Source organism: Galendromus occidentalis, unplaced genomic scaffold (assembly GCF_000255335.2).
Source record: "Galendromus occidentalis unplaced genomic scaffold, Mocc_1.1 scf7180000077484, whole genome shotgun sequence".
NCBI classification, from domain to species: domain Eukaryota; kingdom Metazoa; phylum Arthropoda; class Arachnida; order Mesostigmata; family Phytoseiidae; genus Galendromus; species Galendromus occidentalis.
The window spans coordinates 709,481-735,949 of NW_003805472.1; the positions used below are offsets into that span (position 1 = coordinate 709,481).

The window sequence follows — 26,469 nt, forward strand, 5'->3', positions numbered from 1 at the left end:
TTTGTCGAACTCTGGAATCCCTCGAGCCGACCCAGCTGCTGAGCGTCGACGTCGCTGACGATCATCGATCGGCTGCTCGACTACCAAACAGCTCAATTAAATTCCCATACTGGGAATTCTGGCTCTTCACACCATCGATCGAGAGCTTCAATGCATGGAATGAGCAAGTGGGAATCCTAGACATCACCGGCGTAGTTGAAACCTAAAAACCCCGTCGGTTATCCGCGGTGATTCTACATCATAACTCATAACCCTTGTCAAGGTTGTATGTCGACAGTACTCAAGCTCTAAGAACCGCTGAAGAACACGGTTAATCGAAAATCTCCACGAACTTCGTGGAACGTGAATCCCTCGAATTTTGAGGCGTCGGAGGGAAGACTTTGAAGGTGATCAAATTATTTTATTCCGCAGACCAGTGAAGCCATTCTGGCACCAAACTATCAGATCCCAGAATCAAGACAGCGACAAGCGATCGGAACACGAATATTAACGAAAGTCGCGCAGGAGCAATAAGTCTCTGGTCGCTAATCTGACTGCTGGATCGTGGTGCTCTGCAAGGCACTCTCCTAGGGAACGGATAGTAGACGGAGTGCTCTGCAAAGTATCATTGGCGAGAAGTTTCACTAAAAGGACAATCTCCATTGGGGTCATTTCCGCTCGGTAACGATTCCAAAAGTGTTCCACACCCGCGAACGGCGAGAGCTTGGGGAGCGAAAGCTCAAGGGACGTTTGCAGGTCTTTAGTGAATGAATCAACAAACAGCAGTCCTGCCCCCTCCAAGAAACCTGCGGTGATCTGAATGGCTCTGCGGAGGATTCCAGGGAGCTCAGTTTTGAGATCTGTATCCCACCACGATCGGGGTATTAGCGGCAAGATACCTCTTGCCAACTCAAGGAGCAAGACATCTCGGGAATACTCGGATGACCGTTCCTTGAACACTTGAGAGAGGAAGTCGAGAACTTGTGCGGCATTGTCGATTTTCCCCAATGAGCATCGCCCAACGATCTCTTTAGTGAAAATTCCCGAGTTCGTGAGCTCTGTCAATTTCGAATCGGCGAAAGTTTTCAAGTGGCCTTTGAGCGCCTCCGCATGCCGAGGCACACAATGCAGAACTATGCTTGCCGCCAGTTTCGGAGCCTCGCTCACGGATTTCCAATGCTCCGATTTAATCTTGCCGAGCATACTGAACAGAAACTCCGGAGACATCCACCTCACATCTGTTGCGATCCGATCCATCAGGCGCCGGTCGGGACATCCGGTCAATTGAAGTTTCAAATCACACAGACCGACGAGGGTTCTCAGGAGGTATTCGAGATGCTCCGGAATGAGATCATCGATGCCGGTTCTCTCCATGAGAGTAGAAAACGAGTTTCGATCATTGACGGTAATTACGTCCAAGCAAGTTTTGACCAAAGGCCAGCCTCTCTCCTCGCCGACGCTTTTCACTATCTCGTACGCCGCCAGCAGGGTCTCATTCTTGATTTCGTCGCGCTCGTCAGCGGTGGAGACTTGTTTCATCACGTCGAGAACTATCTTATCGTCGAACATCAAGGTATTCCTGAAGTAGGATTTGAGCATAGTTTTCCTGACGTTCAGAGGTGAGTTCTTTTTCAGCCCGGGTTCCCGGAGAAACTCGTCGACTCGTGGGGTGGGGACTCGTGCCAGGTGACGGTCGAAGCTGGGTCGGGCGCTTCTCATATAGTCGCCGGCCATAAACGGAAGGATCAGTTCAACCGCGAGGCCGCTCCGGTTGAAATAACGGAGTGACTTCACGAAGTTCATTCGTCGCAGAACGAGGTTATTCTCCTCCTCTCCCTTGCCCGGATCTATCTTGGCTCTAGGTGGGTGCAGATACTTCGCTTCAGCCTGCGTTTGCTGTGGACTGCGGAGAACCATGAGGAGCTCGTAGGCAGAGCCCTCACGATCTCTTGACAGCTCCTTGTCCGTTTCCAGTGACAGCATCTCCTCCCATAACTCCATCTGCTCTTTGTTTGCGTATACCAGACCTCGAGCGCAGAGCTGCGTATAATGGATATGCCGGCGTTTTTCCGCATAGAGCGTCCGCACCTCGTCGCGTATGGTTTTCGATTTCTTGAACTCCTTCCAGACTCGCTCTTTCGCCAACTCCGCCTCCTCCCGCTCACGTTGTTCCACGATGTCCGGATGGATGGCGTCTTCGGCGGAGAGCAGGGGCTTGACATAATCGTAGATCGTGAAGTATGCAAAGGAGTGGTAAGTCGGGAAATTATTGCCGTCCCTTTCAGGACTGACGATGAGTTTCAGAACACGCATTGTTAGCGGATAAGCGGGAAGAAGTCCTCTGGTGGCGTCTGGACTATCTTTCAGATTGTTATATAGCCTTTCCAGATAACGAGGACACGGGCCGCCATTCGCGACCTCGAGCGTTTCTTCGAGAGCTTCATAGTAGGCCAGCACATTTTTCCAGAAGAACTGCTCCTTGTCTTTCGGCAGATCAGACATCGGCCAGTACGTAGTGCGTTTCAGGACTTCATTCAGGAGATTCATCACCGCTGATAAGAAATCGGCCTGGTCGAAACCGATATCCCTCAGTCCTAGCATGAGAATCTCGCTGTGGACCCCGTCCAACTTCTTGCCATCGAGCAATATTCGGAGATCAACTATTTCTTTCACAAGGGGCCAGATCTTCTCATTGAATTTGAATCTGTAATCTTCCCGCATAGTCTCGACCAAATGTTCGAGAATTGTCTTTGGAAATATGTGCTCGTTACGAGTTCTCTTAACGAGGAACTGGAGCCTCCTCTCGAGGAACTGTGGCCTTCTCAAGAGACTAACTGAGCGCAGCATGTTCTCGTAGATCGACCGCCGGTTTTCGAAGTTGCTTTCCCCTTTGAGTCGCTCAAGCTGTAGGGTGAAACTCTCCTCGTCGTCTGGCAAAGCAGATTGCAACCGCATAAGCTTCGTGTCCGAAAGTTTTCCTTCTGCCTTCTGTGAGGCGATGCGTATTCTAATGACATCCCCGAGGATTTTCTCGTCGAGCAGGAAGAGGAATGATTCCGGAATCTCCTCCGCTTGGTCCACCAGAGCCGAGCCGTAAAACTCCTCGAACCAACTCCGTAAGACCTCAAGCTTGGCATCGTCTCTCAGATGATTGAGCCACTTCAACATCTCAAATTCGTCGTTGAAAGCTTCGCGCTTGAACCTGGCCAGGAAACACTTCAGATAAAGATCTCCGGAGGCGTATCGCGCCAGTGTCTTCTGATTGATGGTCTCCGTCAGCTTGACGACATTAGGTACTTTGGATTTGTCGCTGCTCGCGATCTGGATGAGTTTCCGAGTCAGCTTCCGGCCAAAAAACAATTGCATGCGAATACTGTGGATGAGCTCAAGACCAACAGCGAGGTTTTTCTCGAGGATGTAGTGGAACAAGTCATGGGTCTTCAGGCGGGAGCTCTTGAGCTTCCCAGCTAAGCCAATGGTCCGCAGGAGTTCCACTCCTGACTCGAATCTTTTTTTCAGGATGTCGAGCATTTGAGCTGAGCTCATACATTTCACATCTTTCTCGATCTCTCCAAGAATGATTTTGTCCGAGCAAGCCCCCAAGAGCAGTGAGGAGAGCTCATGCGATCTCGAGTTGACGATTCTCCAAAGTCTGTCGCCCAGATCAAGGTTGGTGACCCATTTCGATATCTTGTTGCAGATTCGCTTCTGCTTCGAGCAGCTGACTGTCGGCAGAAGGTTTTTGACGAAATCTTCGTTTATGAGACCCTTGTTCTCGGTCGTGTAGAGCCATTTGAAGCCCGTGACGATGTCCGGCGTGACCGCGTCTTCGAGGAAAATTTCTTCGATTGCCAACTCATCGTTCTTGGATACATCGATCAGGGCTGCCAGCAGACGAGGGAAACGAGTCGAGTATCGCAGTGTCTCCACGGCGGCTTTGAACTCCTCCGGATCGAGCGAAGCTCCTTCACGGTAAATACGTTCGAGTCTCCCGGATTCAGGAACACCGTTTTGATCGATCAAGCTCTTCACGAAATCTGGATCCATTGTGAACCTGGAATCGAGTCGGAAGACTTCATTAGGAGGAGAAGATCCGAGCGGAACAGGTACCGCACTCCAGTAATTGAATACTGCTCCATATATATGTATGTTTCTTCAAGCTCTCCCATACAAGCCGACGAGCATTTCCGTTCGCCCGTCCTGAGCTAAGGACGCCAAGGAGCGGAAGCGAATGGACCCGGAGCCTTGGCAACTGATCGAGCTCCCTGGACAGATCACTCAAGAATAGGACCATGGACGAGGGAGCTGGCAGCTCCGAGAGGATCCGTGTAATTTTATAATTTTTATAATTTTCACGCACGCTGGCCACTCCGCGCGGAAGTGTCGACTGCGCGGCAGAGGGCTGCAACTGGACCTGACCAGCAGTAGCCTGGATTGAAACTCAATGCTCAACACACAGATTCGCCGGGCTCAATTCCAATTGAGATTCTCAAGCAGGGAGCTCCTTCTCGAATTTCTGATCAATTGAGCCTCTGTAAGGCTTCGGGCCTCGGATCATCCGATTCGGCAATCACATCGGGTATGACACAGTATCAGCATCCATGTTTTCGGCAGTAACAGTAATCATCACGGGCTCAAGGAGTATCTGTGGGGCCTCGGTATATCGCCGACACAAACTGACCCGCCGTTTACAGCGAGACGTTCTCGCTTTGAAGGCCACTGACTTCTCGCTGTTCCCCGACGGGGAATCGAATCTGGGCTCTGGTTTTCGTGGAGGGTGAATTCTCTCGGATCGACACCTACTAGAAAAAAGAAGGAGTATCGAACAGTCAGAACTCACTCGATCGAAGTGCTGTAGTTTGTCTTTTCTCTTCTGAAAACCCAGAGCTTGTCTGCGATTCGCGAGCACACGCGAGAGAGGATCCTGAACAGTGAATTTCGAATCGGTGCCTGTAACCTCGTGGGCGTTTCGAATTCTGGTCGTGCACTTGACTCATCGATTCGTAATACGTTCAGCTGTTTTGTCTCGCGCGCAGGGACTGTCGAGAATCCGCCGGTACAGCCCTCACCCGCATCAATGACCGTGGACTCGCACAGTTCTATCCACATCTGAGACTCCGCTCTCTCGTACCAATAGAGACGGGATACCGTCCGAGGGCACTTCTTCTGAGTCTGCGGAAAGACCAGCGAAAAAGTACGCGGGGGAAAATTGAATCCAGGCGAGATCCGGAGATTGGAAAAGAGAGAGAATGATCCTGATGATCTTTAATGATCGTTGGAATGCGATTGGGCGGCTCTTCATCGTTTCCACCTCCCAGATCCCAAAATATGATACCGACCGTGACCCATTAATTATGACTGGGCCACGAGAATATCATTCCCGGGAGAAAAAAGCGCAGGCTACTGACTGAGTCTCTAACTCAGTCGGGTAATGGGCGTAGGACTACGCTTTTTTTCAATCGGCTTCCTTCCTCCAAATGCCTCACGGGTCCGAATATTTGTTCCACGAAACGTAGCAACCAGAAGGTTGGCGGAACTGGAGCACGTAGACTTAAGAACATATGCAATATATCGTAGGGTTGAGGTTCACCGCCATCATGATTCCAGTTGACGTGATCCCGGGATAAGATTAGGCGACTTTTTCTGACTGCTCTGCTCTCTGTTATCTCCCACACCTCTGGTAGGGTTTCCAGATCATCGACATCAGCTCTACTGCACTGGCCTCTCACTTCGATTTTATAATTGGAATACATCGTTCGAGGGTTTCCGGCAAGGCAATTGGTACGCTCAAGGTAGTTACATTAAGTGACATCTTCGGGCGAGAAAATTATCATATGATAAGGTTCGTTGATTTCGAAGAGTGAGAACGCCTCCTTTTTCTTAAGTTAGTTGACGGAATCGAGCCGCTATCGTTATATCGTCTAGCCGGTCGGAACTGCCGAAGCTGAACATTTCTTGCCATCATTATATATGGGCTAGGATGAGTGTGTCTCGAGTATTTTGGACCAGAGCCTATATTATGGCCTATTCCAACCTGAAGAAAGGATTTTCGAGTTCGGGATGACCTTCTGACGATGCCTCACGAGCAGTCCCACCTATTAACCATGACAATTTTCCTCAGGAAATGCTTTGTTTTATAGGATTTCGACGATCAAGTTTGTGACCGTGTATCACGATTCGCACCCCATCTTGTCCACCCACCGGGGGCTAAAGCGTAGTTCTACGCTAAAAACATAGACGAGAATGCTGCTCTGTTGGCGAGACCTAAGAGACGATGAGATTCACCGAATCAAGGAAGTAATCCGCATGGTGATACGAGGCTCACCGTAGTTCTCCTCGAGTTTTCACCCATCGCTTGAAGCTCTGATATCCAGTGTCTCGGATTAACAGTGGTCTGGGATAGCCGACCTCTCGAGCCGATCGGATCGCGTCTACTCTCGAGCTCACATGAGATCGTGCACGGCTTTAGAAAAGCGATGGAGTTGAAGTTGTCACGATCGAGCTATTGCCGTCTGACCTCAGACCATATGATATGATCGTATTAGACCATGCGCTCCGAGCGGGCATATATAATGGATTACGAGGAGATTCCTTCCGAAAAGTGAGCCTCCTGCAGCCCAGAAAAAATGTCGAAGTGGTTCTTCCCGAGCTCGATCCTGTTTTCCCTGATTATGGCTTTTCTTTGTGAGGGGTCTCCGACCACCCCTTTGAACATTCCGCGTAAGTATCCGGAGCGATACCGTCCGACGGACGTGTGTCGATCCGCACCCATAGTCGGCAGATATTTGATGACGGAATGACGCATGACCGATACCAGCTGCAAGATTCGGAACTCAGTCGAGTTGCAGAAAATTGAAAGGCTGACCCATGTTACGCAGAGTATTCTCCGAGATAGCGGAGCCCTTAATCGGCATATCCATTCGCTTCATTGCAGCATTTGGTGCAGACCCCTGTGCTCGGGGACCGGGCTACTGGTGTATGTCTCCGAAGTGTCGCTCGCGAGCCTTTTGCAAAGGGAGAATAAAGAGATACTGATACTTGTGGATCTCCATGATGTCATTGATGTTTATATCGTCTTAATTCCGATGAATTCGATCAGTCAAATTGCTCGGCGACTCGTCTAAGCAGCTGCACGACACTGGGTATCAACTGCTCATGTTTGTCACCGGTCACATAATAAAATACATCGGTAATCAGCGAAACTTTGCTCCACATTTTCTACCATTGACTTCTGAGGAGTTCTGATTGAAAGGAAAAGTCAACCCGGGTCCCAACTCAGTTCTAAGAGGGATCGCGATTGGGCAGTCCCGTCCCCTGTCCGTTCATTCATTCATAATTAATTATTGGCAGCGAACAGATCGAGGCCCGACATGTGACTGGGCAAGGCACACGGATCTAAGGCTCTAAGAGCTTTCGTATAGAGATCATCTCATCGGAAACTCCAGAGTCGAGTCAGAAAAAAACTGTATTCATGCATCCGAGAAGTCTCATCAATCCGCTCACGCTTGAGAATCGACCCCCATTCTCATGCTTGATCTGATACGGGTCGAAGTCAGGACTATTTCGCTATTTGTTGAGTGAGATCGGGAAGCGTATCTATCCGATCTTGGTAGGTGACCTTCTACACAACCAAAGGACGCTCATTTGAAGAAGACAAGCTGTGACGGAGTCCGCTAAGTGTTCCGGGGCTAGCTCCCACAACATCGTTCGGATACCTCATTGAGAGTTCCTCCTCCATCAAAATCTGAGCGTCGCGTTCTGAAATCTGACGAGAGAGAAGGTTGGTGAATTCAATGCTTTCTGTCGCAAGTCACGTTTCTTCCGATATATATTTCGATAAATGGCCTTCCATCGATTCTACAACGGACACAAGGCCTCAGTCTCGCCCAATCAGAGACTCACAGTTATTCGAAGCTCGACGTCTCATGGAGCCGGCAAGCTCACTCACAAGATCAGACGCTCGATTTGATGATCCATCGGGGAGCTGAGCAGAGAGGGACACCAGCTCACGGTGCCCGACAGGAAAAGACACCTTCCTTGAGTTCGTCGGGTTTCGGAGATTCAGCGAGGAGCGGGAGGTCTCATGGTAACGAACCTATCCGCCTTCAGGAGCGTTGCTCGTGTCCCTGGGCTGGTCCACGTGAATCAGCGTCGGACCCGAACTCCGTCTCCCACCTGAATAACCCTATCAATGAATGAATAAATTCAGCGATGAATGAGAGATCGATGAATGCCACGGCGTCCCGGACGATTCTCTCAGACTCGCCAGAGACATTCGATTTTAATATGAGCCTTTAGTTTTGGCGAAATTTATTCATCTCATGGGCCGTATGGCATAGAGCAGAGGTTCCCGAAGAGGGTTCCGCGGAACCCTTGGGGTTCCATCGCTCTTTTCCGGGGGTTCCGTGACAAAATCTTTGCGGAACCCCAGTGTTCCTTGGGCTGCTCTTTGCGCAACTCGGGGTTCCGCGACGATTTTCTGCTTCCATATGTACGGTCATAAACGGGCCCTAGGTGACGTAGCCCTGTGGGCAACTTCTTTTCCTGACTCCAAATGTCTTCCTCAATACGAAGGGGATCGTTCTAATTGGCGCATCGATCGGCATCGAATGCACACTGCGAAGGTCCTTGCACAAGGCACGTTCCCACTAGATGAGAATTCCTAGTTTACACAAGAATTGACTTAAGCAATAAACATTCGGGTCTGCTCCGGAACAAACGAGTGGTTTTTCCTCTAATAGCTGCTAGGAAAGAGCAATTGACAGGACTTTGAATTTTTTGAAAAATGAGGACGGGTTCCACGGAACACTAGGGGTTCCGCGAAGGGTTCCGCCGAAGAAAGAGTTTGGGAACCTCTGGCATAGAGAATACTGATGCCAGCCTTCCGATCCATCAAGTCGAGGAATGCCCTCACGGGTATCAGGAAACGACCTCGCTATGCATCCGAACTCCGAACCCTCAGCTGAGGCGACTCGCAGACAAGACTGTGGAGATATACGGATAAGCGATCGACGGGAGAGCCCGGCGAACCGTACACGGGGCTGGTCGGGAACATGGCACGAAAACACGCTGTCCAAGAAGAGTCCAACGACGAAGCTGGCTAGGGACAGAATCATTAGTGGAGTCGACCATCTTCTGATGCAGAATGTTTCCACACATGTTTTTCAGCATAATGCTCGGACTGATCCTCTTCGAGCACCGAGGACGACTTCGAGGACGTGGTAGCTCGGTAGCGGGGCGTAGAAACCTTGTTCTTCTCGGTGCTGTACAGCTCATCGGTACATTGGCGTTGCTCGCTCTTCATTCGTCGGTATCGAGTGGATCTCCGCGCACGCTGCACGGCGGTAGTGATCGACCCAGCGGGCGGTCCCGTCGTCAGATTCCCGGCCGATTCCCGTGGCTCGAGGAGAGGTTTCGTGAAGAGCAACGACTGGAACGAATGCGCTCGGAGGAACCACCTCCCGATCGAGGAGCCATAGTACTGAACCAGAATACCAAATTCTACTGCGAAGCATGTGAATGTGTCGTTGAAGACCCGCGGAACCATTACGCGAGAGTGCAGGTGGAATCGCGATCGAGCACGCGACGCCGAGGAACTGTGGATCCAATGGATGTCAGATTGTTTCTGCAAAGACTGGCAAAGCCTTTCCAATGGTCGCAAGAAGGACAAGTACCATTTGTGCGAGGGGAACGCGAGTAAGCTCCTCAGCACAACTTACCTATAATTTTCGTTCTTCCGCGGAATATGTAATCCCGGACTCGTGAGGGAGCAGCCGATCGAAGGATCGCTGCCTGTGGGCCTGTCTATGCGGAGCTCATGTCAACTCTCCTCTTCCTCGCCGGAAGAGAGCTCGTCATCCGAGGGAATGAGCGAGTCTTTGGCGAGGAATCCGTACCTCTAAATATTTGCGCGAATCTCGTACCTATCGGTGCGATTGAAGGACACGGGCCGGCAGAATGTCGCGAATATCTAATCTTACATATGTATTATAATATTATATAATAGACATACAATAGTAGTACTAGCTCGTCTTGTTCACAGATCGAAGTTCACGTTCGTTCTTAAGTACGTATACGCTCCCGGTTACTGCTATGGAGGGGAGACAGAAAACGGCGAGAGATGTTTGCAGAATATGAGCACTTCCGAGTGAGTTCTGTAGCAATCGAGCTCGCTCATACAGTCATAGCAATCCGCACCTGAGGCCATATTCCTAAATGTCGTGGCAATAATTCCCCCAGCTGGACCGTGGCCGGTATGTTCGTTGACAAGAGTCGATTCGAAGACATAGAGGTCGATCCGGCGGAGATCGAGGCTTTGGAATTGCAGGATCGCGAAATAGATGAGTTGCAGATAGAATGTGAGTGATTCAGAATATTGACGGAGCATTCAGATCCCTTCAAGTCCAAACGAGACCTCGATACACAGATGATTCGTACCGTATCCAGTCGAAGGCGTTCCTGGAAACGATCTGGCCGGTACTTCTGGAGTCGCGGAGCGATTCACCAGTTAATCAGTACTACAGAGATCAGAAGAGCTTGAAAATTATGTGAGCCAAGTCAGACATCTCTTGACAGGAGCTTTACAATAGATCGGACTCTGAAGCCGGGGGAAGATCCCCGGTGTCGAAGAATCTTAGCCGTGTATTCGCAAAGGTCCTTTCCAACTGAATCCGGTTTTCTTCTTTCCAGTCCCAGATTCCGACGATTTCTGCCGTACTTGGACAAAATCGTGTCTTTGGGAGCCGAGATCGCTCTGGGTGGTACGTCCGCATCTTTCCCAAGGACCATTCCTCAGGGAAATATTGATTTGATTGACGGATTCGACGTTTCCAGATCGATTTCACATTGACCCGATCCACATATTCACGGTGAAAGCGTCTCATTTCGATGATCCTATCCCGTTTCATGGCGAGGTGCGGCTGAGCTGCCGTGATGTGAAGAATCCGAATGAGGCGGAGATGGAGGAGCAAGGTGGACGGCCGAGAGGACGAGTATTGCAAGGAATCGATGTATGCTTCAGCGAACACCTCGAAGCTATGGATTGTCCTCCGTAAGTGAGACACAACTCCTTGAAGAGAGAATTTTCTCGAGCACCTTATCGTTCCCAATATGAACATTTTTGAACCCGAAATCAGAAGTCCGCGACCTGGGGAGTCCTGCGGGGGAAATGTTTACTACCTTCCCGATTCCTCTCCACCCGTCGGGGTCGACTACTGAGCCAGGGTTTGGAGTCTTGAAATTATCCTGTCAATGCCGATGAATTGCTTCGTTCAGGCATCTCAAGTCGCATCGAATAAAAAATCCCACCAGTACATTTCCGAGTCATTTCCGCGGGACATATCCGAAATTCGAAAGGCTAGAGCGGAGTTTCTCTCCCGAAAGAGTCCGATAACGTCACTAATACTGATCAGTATTATTATTTTTTATTCGTTATCCCTCTCTACGCGATGCTAATATCTGCACAGCCTCTGAAAGTTTCTTGAGGTCCACAGCCTCTGCGTCCGCGGCCATCCGGACATATGTTCCATTGATTCCCAGCGGTCCAGTCCCACTGCAGAACACAGCGTTCGCAAGTAACATTCTCCGGGAGTCGAACTCTGAACTTGTACAAGCCTGTCGCATTGTTCACAAGCTCCCAGCTGGAAAAGGGGATCCGAGTGAGAAACGAATGAGTATGTCCCTGACGAAGTGTCGATAATTATCGAAGCGGAAGTTTGTGCCCAATACCTGTCGCCGGATCCCTCGATGTGCAACACATGTCGGTCGAAGCACTCCTGATTGACTTCCCCGTCAGCAGGACAGAGCCTGAACCAGAAACGCCCGTTATGGTTCGCCGTGATGTCAACCGAGACGTCAATGGTCTCTCCTTGGTAATATTTGCGAACGATGACCCCTCTTCCGTATCTGCCACCGTCTTCGTTCGCTCTCGGGGTTGGCACATCCCAGGGATCGCCACAGACTCCGCATCGACCTCCGTTTATCTTGTGTTGCCTCTGGAAACAGGAGAGAACGATATCATACCTGGGGGAACAAGGCAACATTCCCGACCCTCAGAAGACTCGGAAACCTCGTTTACTTACGCCTAGTCCGCCACAGAACAGTTCATTGTCGTTGTAGTTCGGAGGAGTTTTGAATCCGAATCTCCAAGCGGTGGATCTGCCCGGCGGTTCCGTCAATCTACCGTGGCCCTCAACGACATTGGCGACACAGAGAGTCACCAACAAAGTCACACACGCCGTATAGTAGCCCTTCATGGCTGCGAAAGACTCACGGAGTCGTTGACTGAACTTACTCTTATATGAGCTTTTCGAGATATCAGAATTTTCGCGGAGATTAGGGGATCAGCGCAGTATTCCCGTGGATTAGGATCCCTACGTACCAGTGGTACGATGGAAATCAAAGTTTCAAGTTCACACGGCGCAATGCGGATGGAACAACGGCTTTCATGGCTTGATGATTGCATGGCTGCCGTGCCCGAGGGCCTCTCGACCTTATCCAATGCCATGGCCCGAGGCAGCTTCCCGCGTCCAGGCGTTGCGGCGATTCAGGATCGAATTGAGGGATCAACAGATGGGAGATTTCCTCCCGGAGAGTTTGGTGGATTCGCCGAGGGTGCGATGGTTTGGCCTGAGCGATTTGCTCCTACTCTCCACCGATGTTCTGACTGTTTGAGAATTGTTCCGAGGCAGCGCTCGGAACTCTCGACTCTTCGGTGACGGCTTGACCCGACTCCTTGTCTGATCGAGCTTTCAGAATCAGTACTATCAACCACATTACACCTGCAGTCGGATTTATCGGGGCATTCAGAGATCTTCATTAGTATGATGCATCGGGCCGACGGGATCTTCGATAGCCTTAAGCCTGCTACCCTGTCTCGCCGCTCTTATGGTTGTCGCGAAGGGAAATTATCGGGTCGACGGGTCGACATATGGAACTCTCGTCGAAGGTGAAATGATTTTTCTTACCACAGAGGAAGCACATGGCTCCCGTAGCATAGAACATGCCATCGTATGACTGGACAGTATCTCGGAACACACCGATGAAGAAGGGTTTTGTGAGAAAGAAGCATCCCTCCACGGCGCTGAGTACGCCGAACGCCAGAGGCATCCGACTCACTCCGAGAGTATCGCCGAAAACGCAGGCGAAGACAACGTTCGCGCACCCACAAAACGATCCCATGAGCAGAACGAATCCTACGAGCTCGAAATAATTCCTGGCGAACGGCATGCACATGGTGAAGATTCCTGGGAGAATAGTATATGCATTAATTTGCGAACATGGTTGAATGCGTGTCCCGAAATCCGTTTCCGTGATCGTGATCACCATCAGAAATCCCCGAGAGCAACATGCAGACCGAGGAGCGTGCGCGAGGGACCGGAAGCATTCTAGAAACACCTTTATGGCGTTGAGCCATCGGACGCAGCCTCGTGCGGTCTTACCCGTGAAAGAAAAACAGAGGGTGATCAGTTTCGGTCTCTGAATGTATCCCCTGTCAGCCGCGAGGGGTAATATGGCTCTGCCAACCAAGTCGCCCGCGGAGAACCATGGAAGGAGGTTCACGGCCTCTTGCAGTGCTGCTCCCTTGTCCATAGCGAAGTCCACCTCGAAAACAGGGATCCCGCTTACAGTGCTTCATTTCTGGCGGATATGTGGAAGAGCTCCAATGAAAATTCTGGAAAGCCTCACCAGCGTCGTCATGAAGGTGTCGAAACCATATTGGAAGAGAACGTTCGATACAAGGAAAACGTAAAAGATGGGTTCTCTGAAGATGGTGAAGGACTCGGTCAGAGTAGCCTTGCTGTGTATGTTCACTGTCGACGTCGACAATTTCGTCCATGACGGCTCCTTGATGAGCAGGGTCAGAGCGAATAAGTTGAGCAGGATCCCACCTGCGGGGACAAGCGAACACCGGAACGCGAGAGCCCATCGTGCGAGCTCCTCGAGAGAATAAGAGCAAGCATGCCCCCACAGTCAAGGGGGACATCAATATCGACTGGTCGATAACAATGATTGAGATCAGCTCACCTAGAAGGAGGAGTGAACCCTTGAAAGCATAACAGGACTTGAGGGCCAGCAGAAGATGAGGGAAGACGAACGATGCTGTTGTGCCGCCCGAGTAGACGAGACCGAACGCCATGGCTCGATATCTGCGGGAGCGATCAGACTGATCATTATCGATTAGATTCCCGAGCATATTCAGGATCGCGGATGCTTATATCCTAATCAAAAATCTCGCTCCGCAAAGAACTTGAGAATCGCGGATGTTCACATCCTAGGAAGAAATTTCGCTCCACAAGGAATTCGCATGCCCGTCCGATATTCCGGATGGACACACCTATCGAAATACTGCGTCAGGATTACGTTGATTGATGTGATGAGGACTCCGAAACCAAATCCATAGAAAGCCCCAAAGAAAAGGGAGAGTTCGGGAATGGTGGATGCCGTAGATGAGAGAACCACTCCGAATGACGTGAAGGCCGCGCCGAAAAACACCACCGGCTGAGCCGGAAACTTCTGTACGAGGGGTCCAGCGATGATACCTGAGTGGAGCAAATTACTTACAGGCAATAGATGTTCTGGAATCCTTTTCGAAATTATCCGTAAGGAAAACTGAATCAGGACCGGACGGATTATTACGCCATAATCGTGCTGAGCTAGTCCCGGGGTCAGACATGAATCGTGGTCTCGAGTCCTCGGGATAGAGATAGATCCGGATCACGGAAATCTGAATTCCCGTTAGGTAACGCGGGACAGAGAGAGTTCCATCCTGAATATCCTCCGCTCCCTCCCCCATGAACCCCCAGTCTCTGACTGATCGGAAAAGTCGGGAAAAACGCGGGCCGGAGATGAATCTCGCATATTTTCATGGGTCGAGTATACGCTCCGCAAGAGCGGGCAGGAGGCACTCACCTGCGAGGTTCCCCGAGACACCAACGAGACTGAGAGGCCACGAAGCCTCTTGTCGGGAGACCCCGTAAGTTTCCATGATTCCAACATACAGATAGCCCGCGGATCGGAAACCCGCGGCAGCCAAGAAAATCATTGGGCCAAGTACTACGGCCATTCGGATGCTTTCAGCGCCATCAGGGCCAGGCTTGAGTCGTTTTCCGGAATCCATCATCGTTCTGGCATAGAGTCTCCCCGCACAAGATTCTCGCGGTGAATCAGGGCACTTTTCTTCAACTGTCTCCATCGGCGAGACACTCATGTTCAGCTTATCTGGCGGACTGGAGTCGAGCCTAAAATATTTGGTCAGCGAGTGCGAAGGGACCAGCCTCGCTAACCTTCTCTAAAAAACGCGAACCATGGACATCCTCATCCAAGACTAAGAAAGGGCGCTGACTTGTATCGTCGCTCATTAAAACGGCGCCGACGTCTCGAGAACCGCAACGATCCGCAATCAGTCCAAGAGAACCGTCGCCATCATTGAGCCACCCAGGGACGCGCAACGAAAGCGTGCAAAGCTGCGGAGTCATGAGAAAGTCCCAGATCATTCCCTGAGTTCGAGGGTTGCCCCGAGGTCGCCATGTGATTCCCCCGGGAGCTCCATGCGAGTTCCGGAAGGAAATCCCCAGTATGGGGCTTCAGTGGTTTACGACCGCGGAGGCATGGAACCATGTCTCACCGAGCGCGACTGGATCACTCGCTCGACACAAATGACAACGGATACCGCTAACGAGTCATTTCTTATTTATGTGTACAGACGAGGGGCGGGTACTCCCCTCGAGGATGGAATGGTACAGATGATTATGTACATGGAGAAATTAATTTACGACATCGGCCCTTGTAGAACATAGGCAATGTAGGTTCTTAAACCAGACGTTCGTCCGGGACGACTTTCTCGGGTTTTGCATCGTCCGTCGTTTGTTCTACAGAGAACGAAGGGTTCGAACACCCTCTCATGACGATGATGCTAGCCGTTTTTGATTCCTCCAGAACTTGTTTCGCATCGTTCTTTGCCAACCGCCACTTGATGATCACCATCAACCACATGAGACCTGGGAAGATTAAGAAAGGAATCATTATAATCGAGTGTCTTTAGAGTCCGATATTTCCCAGACTTCTGCAGCGCACATCGCTCCGAGGGAATTTTCCATGAGTACTGACCCACTAGTATCGACAACGCTCCGGTGATCCAGAACATTCCGTCGTAGGATCGAACCACATCTCGGAAATGTCCGAAGAAGAAGGGTTTGGTGAAGTAGAAGCCGCCATTAACGGTGCCGAGTACTCCGAACGCTAGGGGCATTCGACTGACTCCCAGGCAATCCCCGAAAACGCAGCAGAAGACAACGTTCGCGCAGCCACAGAACGATCCCATCAGCAGGACGAAAACAACCAGTTCGACATAATTCGTAGACAGGGGCATGCACATGGTAAATATACCTGGGAAACCGAATCAGACTGATTGAACGAAGCAATTCATGCTCGACAAAGCAAAAAGGAGCGAGGCCGTTCTTCGAATCAGAAGGAGCTTCCATTAGGCGTCTCCGGCTCCGGAAGACATGAAACCTCCCGATTCCTGATGGCTCCCTAGACTGAATTTCGAGACCTACCAGTGAAGAAATAGCAGAGCATGATGAGCGTTGGTCTCTGAATGTAGCCCTTGTCTGCGGCAAAGGGGAAAACGCTCCTCGACATGAAATCAGCCACCGAGAACCACGGGAGCAGATTAACGGCTTGTTGGAGGGTCGCCCCACGATCCACCGCAAAGTCGACCTTCGGAGAAGCAAACACCAATGAGAAACACGATGTCGAAGTCCAGAGAAGGAAATTCGAGCGTCGACCTCCGCAGCGGACTCACCAGTGTTGTCATGAACGCATCGAAGCCGTACTGGAACAGAATGTTCGAGAGAAGACACACATAGAATATGGGTTCCCTGAAGATGGTGAACGATGCCTTCAAAGAGTTTTTCTTGTGCGAGCTGGTCTTCGACCCCGGCTCCCTCATCCACGATGGCTCCTTGACGTAGAGCGACAATGCGAAGAGATTCAAAATTATTCCACCTGAGGCAAAAATTTCTCCGATCAGATTTTCCTTCTCGTCGCCGATGGTTCGGGCTTATTCGCCCGATGAAGAACAATCATGCAGCGTTCAAAGCGAAGTCGGTGATCCTCCACCCCCGGGAAACTCACCAAAAATGAGCAGCACGCTCTTGAAAGGATAGAGTGAATTCAGCACGAGGAGGAGCGACGGGAACACGAACGATGCCATGGTACTGCCCGCGTAAACAATTCCGAAAGCCACGGCCCGATATCTGCGAAAGGAATATTCTCAACTGAAGGCGGCCCAAGGGAAGCGGCCTATGATAATTTCAACTGAAATCTCTTTGAGCGTTGTGAACAAAAGTCTGCAGAAACTATTTTGATGAACTCACTTGTCGAAGTACTGCGTCAAGGTCGAGTTGATGACTATGAAAAGGACCCCGTTGCCAAATCCATAGAGCACACCCAATGAGAGCGTCAGTTGCGGTACCGTCGCCGCAGAGCACGAGAGGATCATACCTAACGATGCGCATATAGCTCCCATAATTACCACGGGTCGGGTCGAGAATCTCTGAGCGAGCGGTCCGGCGATGACTCCTGGGAAAAGAAAAAACACCTGCGGTGAAGAAATCAGCTCACTGTCGGTTTCAGTCGAATCCGAAGAATTCTACGAGAGCGTGATGAGCCGTCTCCTCCGTAGAGGGAACCTCGGCAGATGGAGCGCCGGTAGCTCAATTCTCGTGGGTCATCCAGCACGACCTTCAGGAATTCCTCAAATAATAAGGATGAGATCAATCTGCAATTCTTCCCGCTTAGTACGGCGCGACGCTAATCTCGACTGAGCCCTCCCGCGTTCCCTTCCGCATCGCGTTGACATCGGCGGCGGGAGATCATGTTACGGATCGAGAGATCGTTTGCCGAACCTTGTCCAAACTGTGCCACGTGCCCCTGAATTGACAGAGACGTGAAACGAGCCGCTAATCGCGACTTGAGGGTGCGTTTCTCCAGTTGTTGCCAAAAGCAACCAGGGAATCAGGGAAACCCCCGATGGTCGTCACGGACTCCTCGCTCATAAAGCTTCAAGTCGCGAGATGACAGTGAGCCGTTAGCCGGCTCCTAAACGCGGGTAGCGACATATCAGATATGCAAGGTGTCAGGAGGTGTCTCGATGACGGATATCGTGCTGTCGACCGGTTCGAGCTGCCCCGATGTCGCACCGTTTGTTGGAGTCGGGTGAGCTCCGAAGTCCATTAGATAGGAAGCCTCATCTCAAATCGGGCGGAGTCCAAGATCCACGGCTAGTCACCAACCGCTCGTCACTGGATCGTTTTTGTGCAATGGGACGCTTCAATTGAATGAGGTGCTCGCGATTTTCTTCCCTCAATCGAACGTCTCGCCTCGGGACAGGCATTTGTCAGCGCGAACCGATCGTCGCCTATCGGGCAAGACCTTCGGGGAGATCTTCACAGGGTGACGAATTACCAATGCCCGACCGCAGGATACGAACCTTCGCATCAGAGAATTGACTTAAACGCCATTTGGAGGAAAGGCGCCTTCACTCACCGGAAAGATTCGTCAATGCACCGATGAGACTCAGGGGCCATGAGGCTTCTTGTCGAGTCACTCCATATGTGTCCATGATTCCAATGTAGAGGAATCCTGCTGATCGGAAGCCGGCGGATGCCAAGAATGCCATGAAGCCGAGTACGACTGCCATCCGGATGCTCTCAGGTCCGTCGGGACCCGAATGATTCCTAACGGGCGAGCTCTTTGGATGTTCGAGAGCCTTCTTCTTCCCTTCCAAGTCGGAATCCACCTCCACGATTGAGGACGAGTTGAAACACATTTTTTGATGCTCCAACTGACCGACTTGGAAGTCTCGGCCGAACGAATGCTTCGAGAGTTCCTGAGCTTTACCAGCTTCGAGAATGATTCCCCGCTAACGGGTTGCTCTCAAATAGCGCGTGCGAAAGACCTGTCGCTTCCCTCGCCTTGAACTCGCAAGCGAATCTCGAGGCGAATTGCCGAGACGAAGAAGAAAAGGGCACTAAACTGGCAACTGTATCGTAATATATCGGTGAGCTGCGCGGTACAGCTCCTCGTATTTATTAGGGGTGTCAACTGTTTACAATTATGACATAATGTTTCAAAACGAGATCGGGATTGAGATGATCAAGGTCAATCGGCTCTTCTCGGCTCGGCTCGAACTCAGGAACATGCTGAATGCCTCGTCTCCCGGGACTCACCCGACGAATTGTCGAGAATATCGGACGCCCGAAGTCTCTCCGTCGTGACGGCAGATTTTTTCGCGCTGATCTGTTGCCCATACCTGGTCCGCAACCGATATGTCCTCGATCCGTGGCCGATGTCCTCGATCCGTGGCCGATGTCCTCGATCCATGGCCGATATCCTCGATCCGCGGACGATATCCTCGATCCACGGCCGATGTTCCTGATCTGCGTGAGGCTTCCCGGCCACCTCCCGAGATCTAGACGGTAGTGCTCAATCAGACCTTAATCTTCGCACAGCTGATCGTGTGGACGATGATATGAGATATCGATCCTCTTTTGGGGCTCGCGACAGACATCTCGCATCTAGTGACCATTAATAGTCGCTGTAAACTTCGGGCATCACGGCGCGACCGCTCGGCAGTAAAAGCGGGGATGCACCTATTCAGATCGCCATTGTAAAATATGAGGATCTCGAAGGTCGGCATAAACGTGATTCGCCTCGATCTCATCGGATCCACTAGTATCCGGGGAAGGACGGTGAAGGATAAGTACCCGATCTTCTGGAGATTGAGGGAGTGTCTCGGATCGACAACATCGTTCCCCGCATCGCGGAAATATCGGTGGTCTCGACGTCAGAACCAGGATTCATGGAATGCGACATAACTGGGTGAATGCTGCTCGGTCCTGAGATCTATTCGTGGACGTTATCGAATTCCATGGCAGCGGTTATCTCTAGAGAAATACTGTAATGACTCGAGAACAGTAGGGCGAGCTCGCTCGCGTGAGAGAACAGAAGGCTCGCGACGCTTGGGACCCGTTCAGCTCGATGCGAATAAAGGCTGCTTGTCTCCATTTGATAATCTTGCAAGACCAATTCCCTCGATCCTTCGCATTCACACGACTCGACAGCGGTCAACGAATATTCTAGCTCCAGCGGAATGACACATGTCATCCTCCGTATGCTCGTGTGAAAACAAATAGCAGACAATCCTTAAGCAGAGGTTCGGAGTTCGGAGAGCTGTCAGCGAATTTCTCCACCGCGATGGAACGGTAAAGTTCACTTGCTGATAAAACCTGTGCGAGTTGAGGGCAGAAACTCGAGCGGGGAACGTAGCCTACCGCGAGTATCGAGCCTCTGCCCGCATGGGGGTCTGAGGCGTCGTGAGGTCGTGAGCCGACTCGCCGATCCCCCAATTAGAGCAATCACTCGGAGGGGTGTCGACGTTGCAAGGAAATCCCGACCAAAATGCGTCAAAGCATGCGCGAGTCAGGTCAGTGGTTATCCATCCGGTCAGACGGAGCGCAATAATTGATCGATATTATGTGAGCCTGAATACGTGAGAGGGGAAATGGCGCAAGTAAGGAGGACATGCACTACTTTCTGATCCAGCACACAATCCTGAGGAATTCCACGGAATCGAGGATGTAAGATTGATGATGCCAAAAAACTTCAGTGAGCCCCCTTGCCTTTGTCCATCGGCGTTCTCTTTGAAATTGCAGAGAAGATCGACCCAGAACTTCGACGACAACTCGTTGAGAGTCAGCGAATATCGATTGGGGAAGCCTTCATCGAAGCCTCGTGCTCTCTTCTCGCAGTGCTCCTATTCGCCATTCTGGCGAGCATGCCCATGGTATTGACATACTTGGACATGCAAGGTGGGAAAGGGATGAAATCCATTTCCATTCAGTGTATGATATAATAATTGATAAAACATATATGTGAACGATAACATAATGATTAATGATAGTGTCGCGAGTCGCGAGTTCCAACACCCTGAGTTCGCGAATGGACGCATTGATCGGATCACTTCACGAGATTCATTTACAGATTTTGACGAAGTTTGTGACCAGACCACCTGTCCCAGAGGTTCGAAATGCGTTTACTTCAGATCTAGCGAGAGGAAGTCGCTGATAAGCGGCGACTGTAGATGTTTGGGGAACTTCTGGATGCGGGATGGACGGTGCGTTCCTATGGGGTGATCCAGGGATTCCCCTCTGCTAAGAATCGGGGGCGAAGGAATTCGAATGTCAGTAGAGATCTGACACATAGGAACGCCAGAAGCCGGCTCCTCGAGAGGCTCCCGCCTTAGTCAATAAGAATGCCAGTAATTTAAACGTCAACACAGATGTCTGCCCTCCTCTGAAGCGTTCCCGCTAGATGAACTTTTCTCTATTGACGATTCTAAGCTCGAGTGGAGTAGGAGGGAGAAAACTAAAGTCGACATCAGCATTTCCCACGAAAGCCTCAATTCCATACGAACAACCTCAGAATCATTGCCTTTTTTCCGACTGTATGACGACCGCTATGATCCCATGGTGCTCTCGGGTACCTTGACCTTTTTGGGCTCTCGAAGATCTAATAGCTAGCTTATGATTTTGTATCTGCTCATGGCCGGCACCTCATTTCTTCTGCTGACTGAGTCAGCCTTTGAATTGGGACAGCACCTGGTCCGGGAATCAGCAGCGAAGTTCTCTACTCCATTCAGGGACGATAATGAATGCTATGATCTTCATGCAAACTCGTGCGAGTAATATCGTTATATCCTCGATCGAGGCGAGTCGACGATTTCTCCTTCTGAGCGACAAAAGCTTTCGCGCCATTCGCCACCACCAACATGGAACCCAGCAGACGGCGGTGTTTGTAAACAAAACAGAGTAGTTGATCCGAGTGTGTCTATGGAGAAACACCGGTGCGCGGATCGATTCCTAGAGAATCTTTCAAAGCATCGATTCGTTTTAACCATATCCCTCTTGGAGCATGTCTCGATTCTTCGTGACTACGCCAATATTCTACGTTAATGCAGGTGCGAAAGTTGCCGCGATCAGGTTGAGAAACCCTAGCGATCGGAGAGGACCCTCCTCGGGGAACACAGGCTTGCGAACGACCTATCTCAATCGATTTTTTCTTTGAAGCTCCACACATCGGCCATTGTCATACAATCGTTCTGGCTGACGCACTACACAGATTTCATCGACTGAAAACGCCAGACTCCGACACTCTGTTTGTGACGGGCACAGACGAGCACGGTCTTAAGGTTGTTCCATCGGATGTATTGCTCGGTCATCCGAGTCAAAAGCATTTTTGAGAAGGAAATCGAAGAACCGTCGGCGGAGCCCATGAATGTGGTCGGTCAGCTATCTATCCCCCGCCAATATTGATTCTCCGGTGGCTCCCACTCCTCTGCTCCCTCCACAGGTTCAAAAAGCGGCTGCACTCGCGAAGAAGAAGGAACAGTCTTTCTGTGACGACGTATCGCATAGATTCCGGGATCTCTGTAAATTAGTAAATTGCTCGAACACTGGCTTCATTAGGACGTCGGAGGACCGGCACAAAAGCACCGTCCAAAAGTTCTGGGTAGGCTGGAACAATTCAAGCCGTCTCTAGACATGCATCACTGGGGGTGTTATAACGAAAGGTCAACTCCACATCCAGGCAACTCTCGAAGAGCGAGGTCATATCTACAAGGGGAGCTACAAGGGATGGTATTCTACTATCGACGAGGCTTTCGTGGCGGACGTTCAGGAAGTCGAAGTTGACCAACAGAAGTTGACCGTCGACGTCGAGACGGGGAAACCCGTTGAATGGGTTGAAGAGGAAAACTATCTCTTCGCTCTGTCGAGATTCAAAGGTAATTTTCGGCTGAACACACCGCACCTTATTTGAGTGCTGAGGAACGGCGCTACAGGCTTCCTCTTCGCCTCCAGGCGATCTCCTCCACTGGCTGGACAACGTTCCAGACCTAGTATATCCGGCAAAATTCCATAAGATCCTCCGTTCTCTCGTCGAGGAAGATCTCGGAGATCTCTCTGTCTCGCGATGCAGTCAGAGAGTGCGATGGGCGATTCCCGTTCCGGGTGATGACAGTCAAAGCGTAAGTCTGCCAAAACCTGATTCAAAGCTCAACATGCGAGAAGTTCTGATTTCTACTCTTTCATCATAGATCTACGTGTGGTTGGACGCCCTCGTTAACTATCTCACAGCATCTGGCTACCCGAACGTGGAGCATTGGCCTCCATCGGTTCAGGTCATCGGGAAAGATATCTTGAAATTTCACGGTGTCTATTGGCCAGCCTTCCTGCTGGCAGCAGGCTTAGAACCTCCTCGGAGGTGAGTTCAGATTCGCCCGTGGAGCGGTTTTCCCCTGCAGGTTTATAGCAAAGGCAATACTTCTCCCTTCTCTCCTCGACGATTTCTTCCAGACTCTTCTGTCATTCCCATTGGACGGTCGACGGAAGGAAGATGTCAAAGTCATCAGGCAACGTGGTGGATCCTATCGGTTTGGCAGATAAGGTCACGGCAGATGGTCTGAGGTATTTCTTGCTTCGACATGCGGTGCCTCACAGCGATACCAGTGAGTTCAGGGGCTGAATATCGGGGTTTGCGGTAAATCCTGATAATAATCTACCGGGAAATCAACATATGCCCTCCCGATTCCTGCAAGATAATAATTAATAATACTCCGAATCATTTCGTGGGCGAGTACCTAATTGAAGCTTCCCCGCCGATCCACAAGGCTTAGTTCAAGGAAAGCTTAATTGCAGATTTCAACGCCTTGAAGATGACTCGGATATTGAATTCAGAGCTGGCTGGTTGCTACGGTAACCTCCTGAGCCGCTGTACAGGAAAGAACATCAACACCAACCACATGATTCCAGGCATGCCGAGAGAGGAATCTGAGTTCAGTACGATATCTCGGCGTCTTCTGGAACAATCGATGGCTCTCCCGGCAAAGGTGAGGTTTGGCGACCCCAAGAAGGAAGCCTCCTACTTCAATTACAATGCTTTGAGAGCTCCATCTACATACGTTATGTCGTCTTCTGATTCTCCACTCGTTCTCCGAACGCTTCAGGTGGGCCCGCACTTCGAGGCAGGTGACTTTTACCTCGGAGTCGATCTCATCCACGCGACGCTGAGGGACACGAACCAGTACATCGACCTGACGAAACCCTGGATGTTGGGGGAGGAGCGGGCACTTGTTCTGCACACAGTGTTTGAAGTGCTCCGGACCAGCAGCATACTGCTCCAACCCATAGTTCCTGTGATAAGTGATCGGGTGCTAACGGAACTGAGAGTCGAGTCGCGTCTTTGGAAGGATGCGGAGACACATCGGAATGAAGACATACCCCTGGGGAAATCAGGAGGCTTAGTTTTTGGGAAATTAGAAACATAATAGTTAGGAGAGTAAAGCGTACGGTCAGATCATTGCGCGCAGCGAGACAAATCAAGGGAATTTCCAATAAATCAGAATGGCGTCTTGAACGAGGCCGAAATATCTGGAAAGAAAAACGCCAGATTCCTCTGGGAAGCTCCGAGTTTAGAGCTGTGCGCCGTCACCTGACTTGACGGCGCGCCACCGAATAGTAGATGTACTCCAGTAGATTCAGTCATAGCTCAACGGACGGACATGTGTCATGGGTCCCACGGGGCGCTTCATCCAGTGTGAGTTTCGAACCTCAAACCTCATGTTGAAAAGTTTGACCCGGTGTCGATTCCGATGTAGATTGACACATAAATAATAAGTTCATCGTCTGATCGTCTGATGTATCGAGCTTCGCTTCGACGGACTGACTGCTCGGTGAATTTCGTTCGGTGTGGGACCTTCGGCGTATAGTAAAGTGAATCTCATGCTGATGATGAAGAACATCTATCAGGTCTTCCGATGTATTCTGGAGCCCCTCAGCTTTTCCGATGTATTCTGAAGCCCCTCAGCTCTTGAGAGCATTCTTCTCAGCTATTCCCCACGGCGGAAAACTTAATCACTCCTAGCTACGGATCTTCACGTCAGCGTAGTGTTCACCGCCCACCTTCTGATCCAAAGTCTAAGAAAAACTACAGTTAGGGTAGTCCCTTGCCATGGAATCAATCCGCCAGAAAACCCCGGATCTGGGCTCGCATTTTCGAGCCTCGGCTTCCGTTATGATTCGCATCAGGTCCGAAGAATCGAAAAGGAGGATAGTCTGGGACCACGGTCTTTCCGTCCGGAATGCCCTCCGTGAGCACCCTGCTCCGGGAAATTGTGGAAGCCATCTTTAATACTCCTCCTCGATCGACCTTCAGATCGAAATCGTCACGAATGCAGCCCAAGCAGGAAACGAAACTCTCGCATTTGAGATCCTGGGCTTCAGTGGCCCCGAAGGACCCGCTGTTCTCTTTCTTGGTGTCCCAGCCATCGCTTATCTTTAATCTGGGCTGTGAATTGAAGTGGCTCCAACCCGCCGTTCGACGGAGCTTGGAATTTTCTCCGGCAGAGCACGATTTCCTCATGAGGACTCGCGCTTCCCCATGAACGTGCTCATTTCTTGGTTGGCTCTCAGGACCAGACATTCCGTCAATCGCAGCGGCCTTTGACCTATCGCTCGGGGAAAACAATCACACGAACCGGTGTCCGACGTACTGGACATTCCTGCCGATTCCGTCCGTCCATACATCGAGGACCGCGCTCGAGGCCCGCCCTGCACGTGGACGTACTTCGATGAGAGATCATCATCATCAGCCCCGCCATGTCTCTGATCATGTGAAGCATATTCATTAATGGTCTGAGCTCACGCCCTTGTTGATCCGGAGTCGGATCCTCCTCAAAGTCGACGTTCTGCATCGAATCGAACATATGTCTATGCGAGCGTACGTCTTCCGAAGCGGCATTTTTTTTTCGGATTTCGTTACGAAAGATCCCAGATGGCCGCCGCGGGCGGGCTGTCTGGCTAATGTTCGGAGAGAAGGCTAGTGTAGCCGCTTCCGAGTTTTTAGCCCGATACACTAGCTGCTGGTGTTGGCGGCGCCGTACATATCGCTGTGGAACACAGGGCGTGGATGCGGCTCGTAGAAACTTATGGAGCTTGTACGAATATAGAACATGTCACATGGCGCCGCGTTGCCGATTCACCCATTCCAGAAGTGGCAGCCTGGCGCGCTCTAATTAAGCGGTACTGGACTCAGGAGGAGGAGGAGGAGGAGGGAGGGGGAGGAGCAGTGGCCAGAGCAGCAGCAGGAGGAGGAGGAGACAGAGCTGTCAGTCAAGCGGTCAGTTGCTGCTCTCAGTCAGTCTGTGTGTGACAGTTACGGAAAGCCGTTCCGTTTGTTCAACAAAGGGTGACGGAGGTGGTGTCTGGAGGGAGTCGGCTTCCACTCGAGAGCCTGATTCGGAAGGTGGAACTCAAGATGATTCCGTGAGGCTTGCTCGAGGACGTTGTTAATAACAGGTACGTACTCGGTTACTTGTCGTGGGAATCACTTGTTAGGAGATCATCGTCAGGGTAAATTATCTGAAACCGT

General features: G+C 50.9%; 4 protein-coding genes across 4 annotated transcripts; 1 reads left to right on the forward strand and 3 right to left on the reverse strand.

Moving 5' to 3' along the window:
- Positions 1-415: 415 nt before the first annotated feature.
- Positions 416-4,026, reverse strand: LOC114828342 (uncharacterized). The gene has a single exon (XM_029112097.1). It carries the CDS (start codon positions 4,024-4,026, stop codon positions 487-489), a length of 3,540 nt encoding a protein of 1,179 aa, XP_028967930.1. The 3' UTR covers positions 416-486.
- Positions 4,027-11,383: 7,357 nt separating this feature from the next.
- On the reverse strand, positions 11,384-12,257 carry LOC100901357 (uncharacterized). Its single transcript, XM_003745503.2, has 3 exons — positions 12,060-12,257; positions 11,707-11,972; positions 11,384-11,618 (listed from the first exon to the last, which is right to left on the reverse strand). Exons 1-3 carry the CDS (start codon positions 12,231-12,233, stop codon positions 11,420-11,422), a joined length of 639 nt encoding a protein of 212 aa, XP_003745551.1. The 5' UTR covers positions 12,234-12,257; the 3' UTR covers positions 11,384-11,419.
- A 364-nt stretch (positions 12,258-12,621) lies between these two features.
- On the reverse strand, positions 12,622-18,894 carry LOC100905833 (monocarboxylate transporter 12). Its single transcript, XM_029112098.1, has 14 exons — positions 18,529-18,894; positions 17,358-17,562; positions 17,116-17,237; positions 16,784-16,986; positions 16,536-16,698; positions 16,087-16,365; positions 15,796-15,977; positions 14,890-15,268; positions 14,315-14,519; positions 14,005-14,126; positions 13,666-13,868; positions 13,419-13,581; positions 12,945-13,223; positions 12,622-12,758 (listed from the first exon to the last, which is right to left on the reverse strand). Exons 1-14 carry the CDS (start codon positions 18,809-18,811, stop codon positions 12,622-12,624), a joined length of 2,925 nt encoding a protein of 974 aa, XP_028967931.1. The 5' UTR covers positions 18,812-18,894.
- A 2,958-nt stretch (positions 18,895-21,852) lies between these two features.
- On the forward strand, positions 21,853-24,477 carry MetRS-m (Methionyl-tRNA synthetase, mitochondrial). The gene is made up of 9 exons (XM_003745464.2): positions 21,853-22,000; positions 22,110-22,231; positions 22,393-22,551; positions 22,630-22,825; positions 22,902-23,068; positions 23,138-23,304; positions 23,397-23,548; positions 23,739-23,929; positions 24,047-24,477. Exons 1-9 carry the CDS (start codon positions 21,955-21,957, stop codon positions 24,365-24,367), a joined length of 1,521 nt encoding a protein of 506 aa, XP_003745512.1. The 5' UTR covers positions 21,853-21,954; the 3' UTR covers positions 24,368-24,477.
- The last annotated feature ends 1,992 nt before the right edge of the window (positions 24,478-26,469 follow it).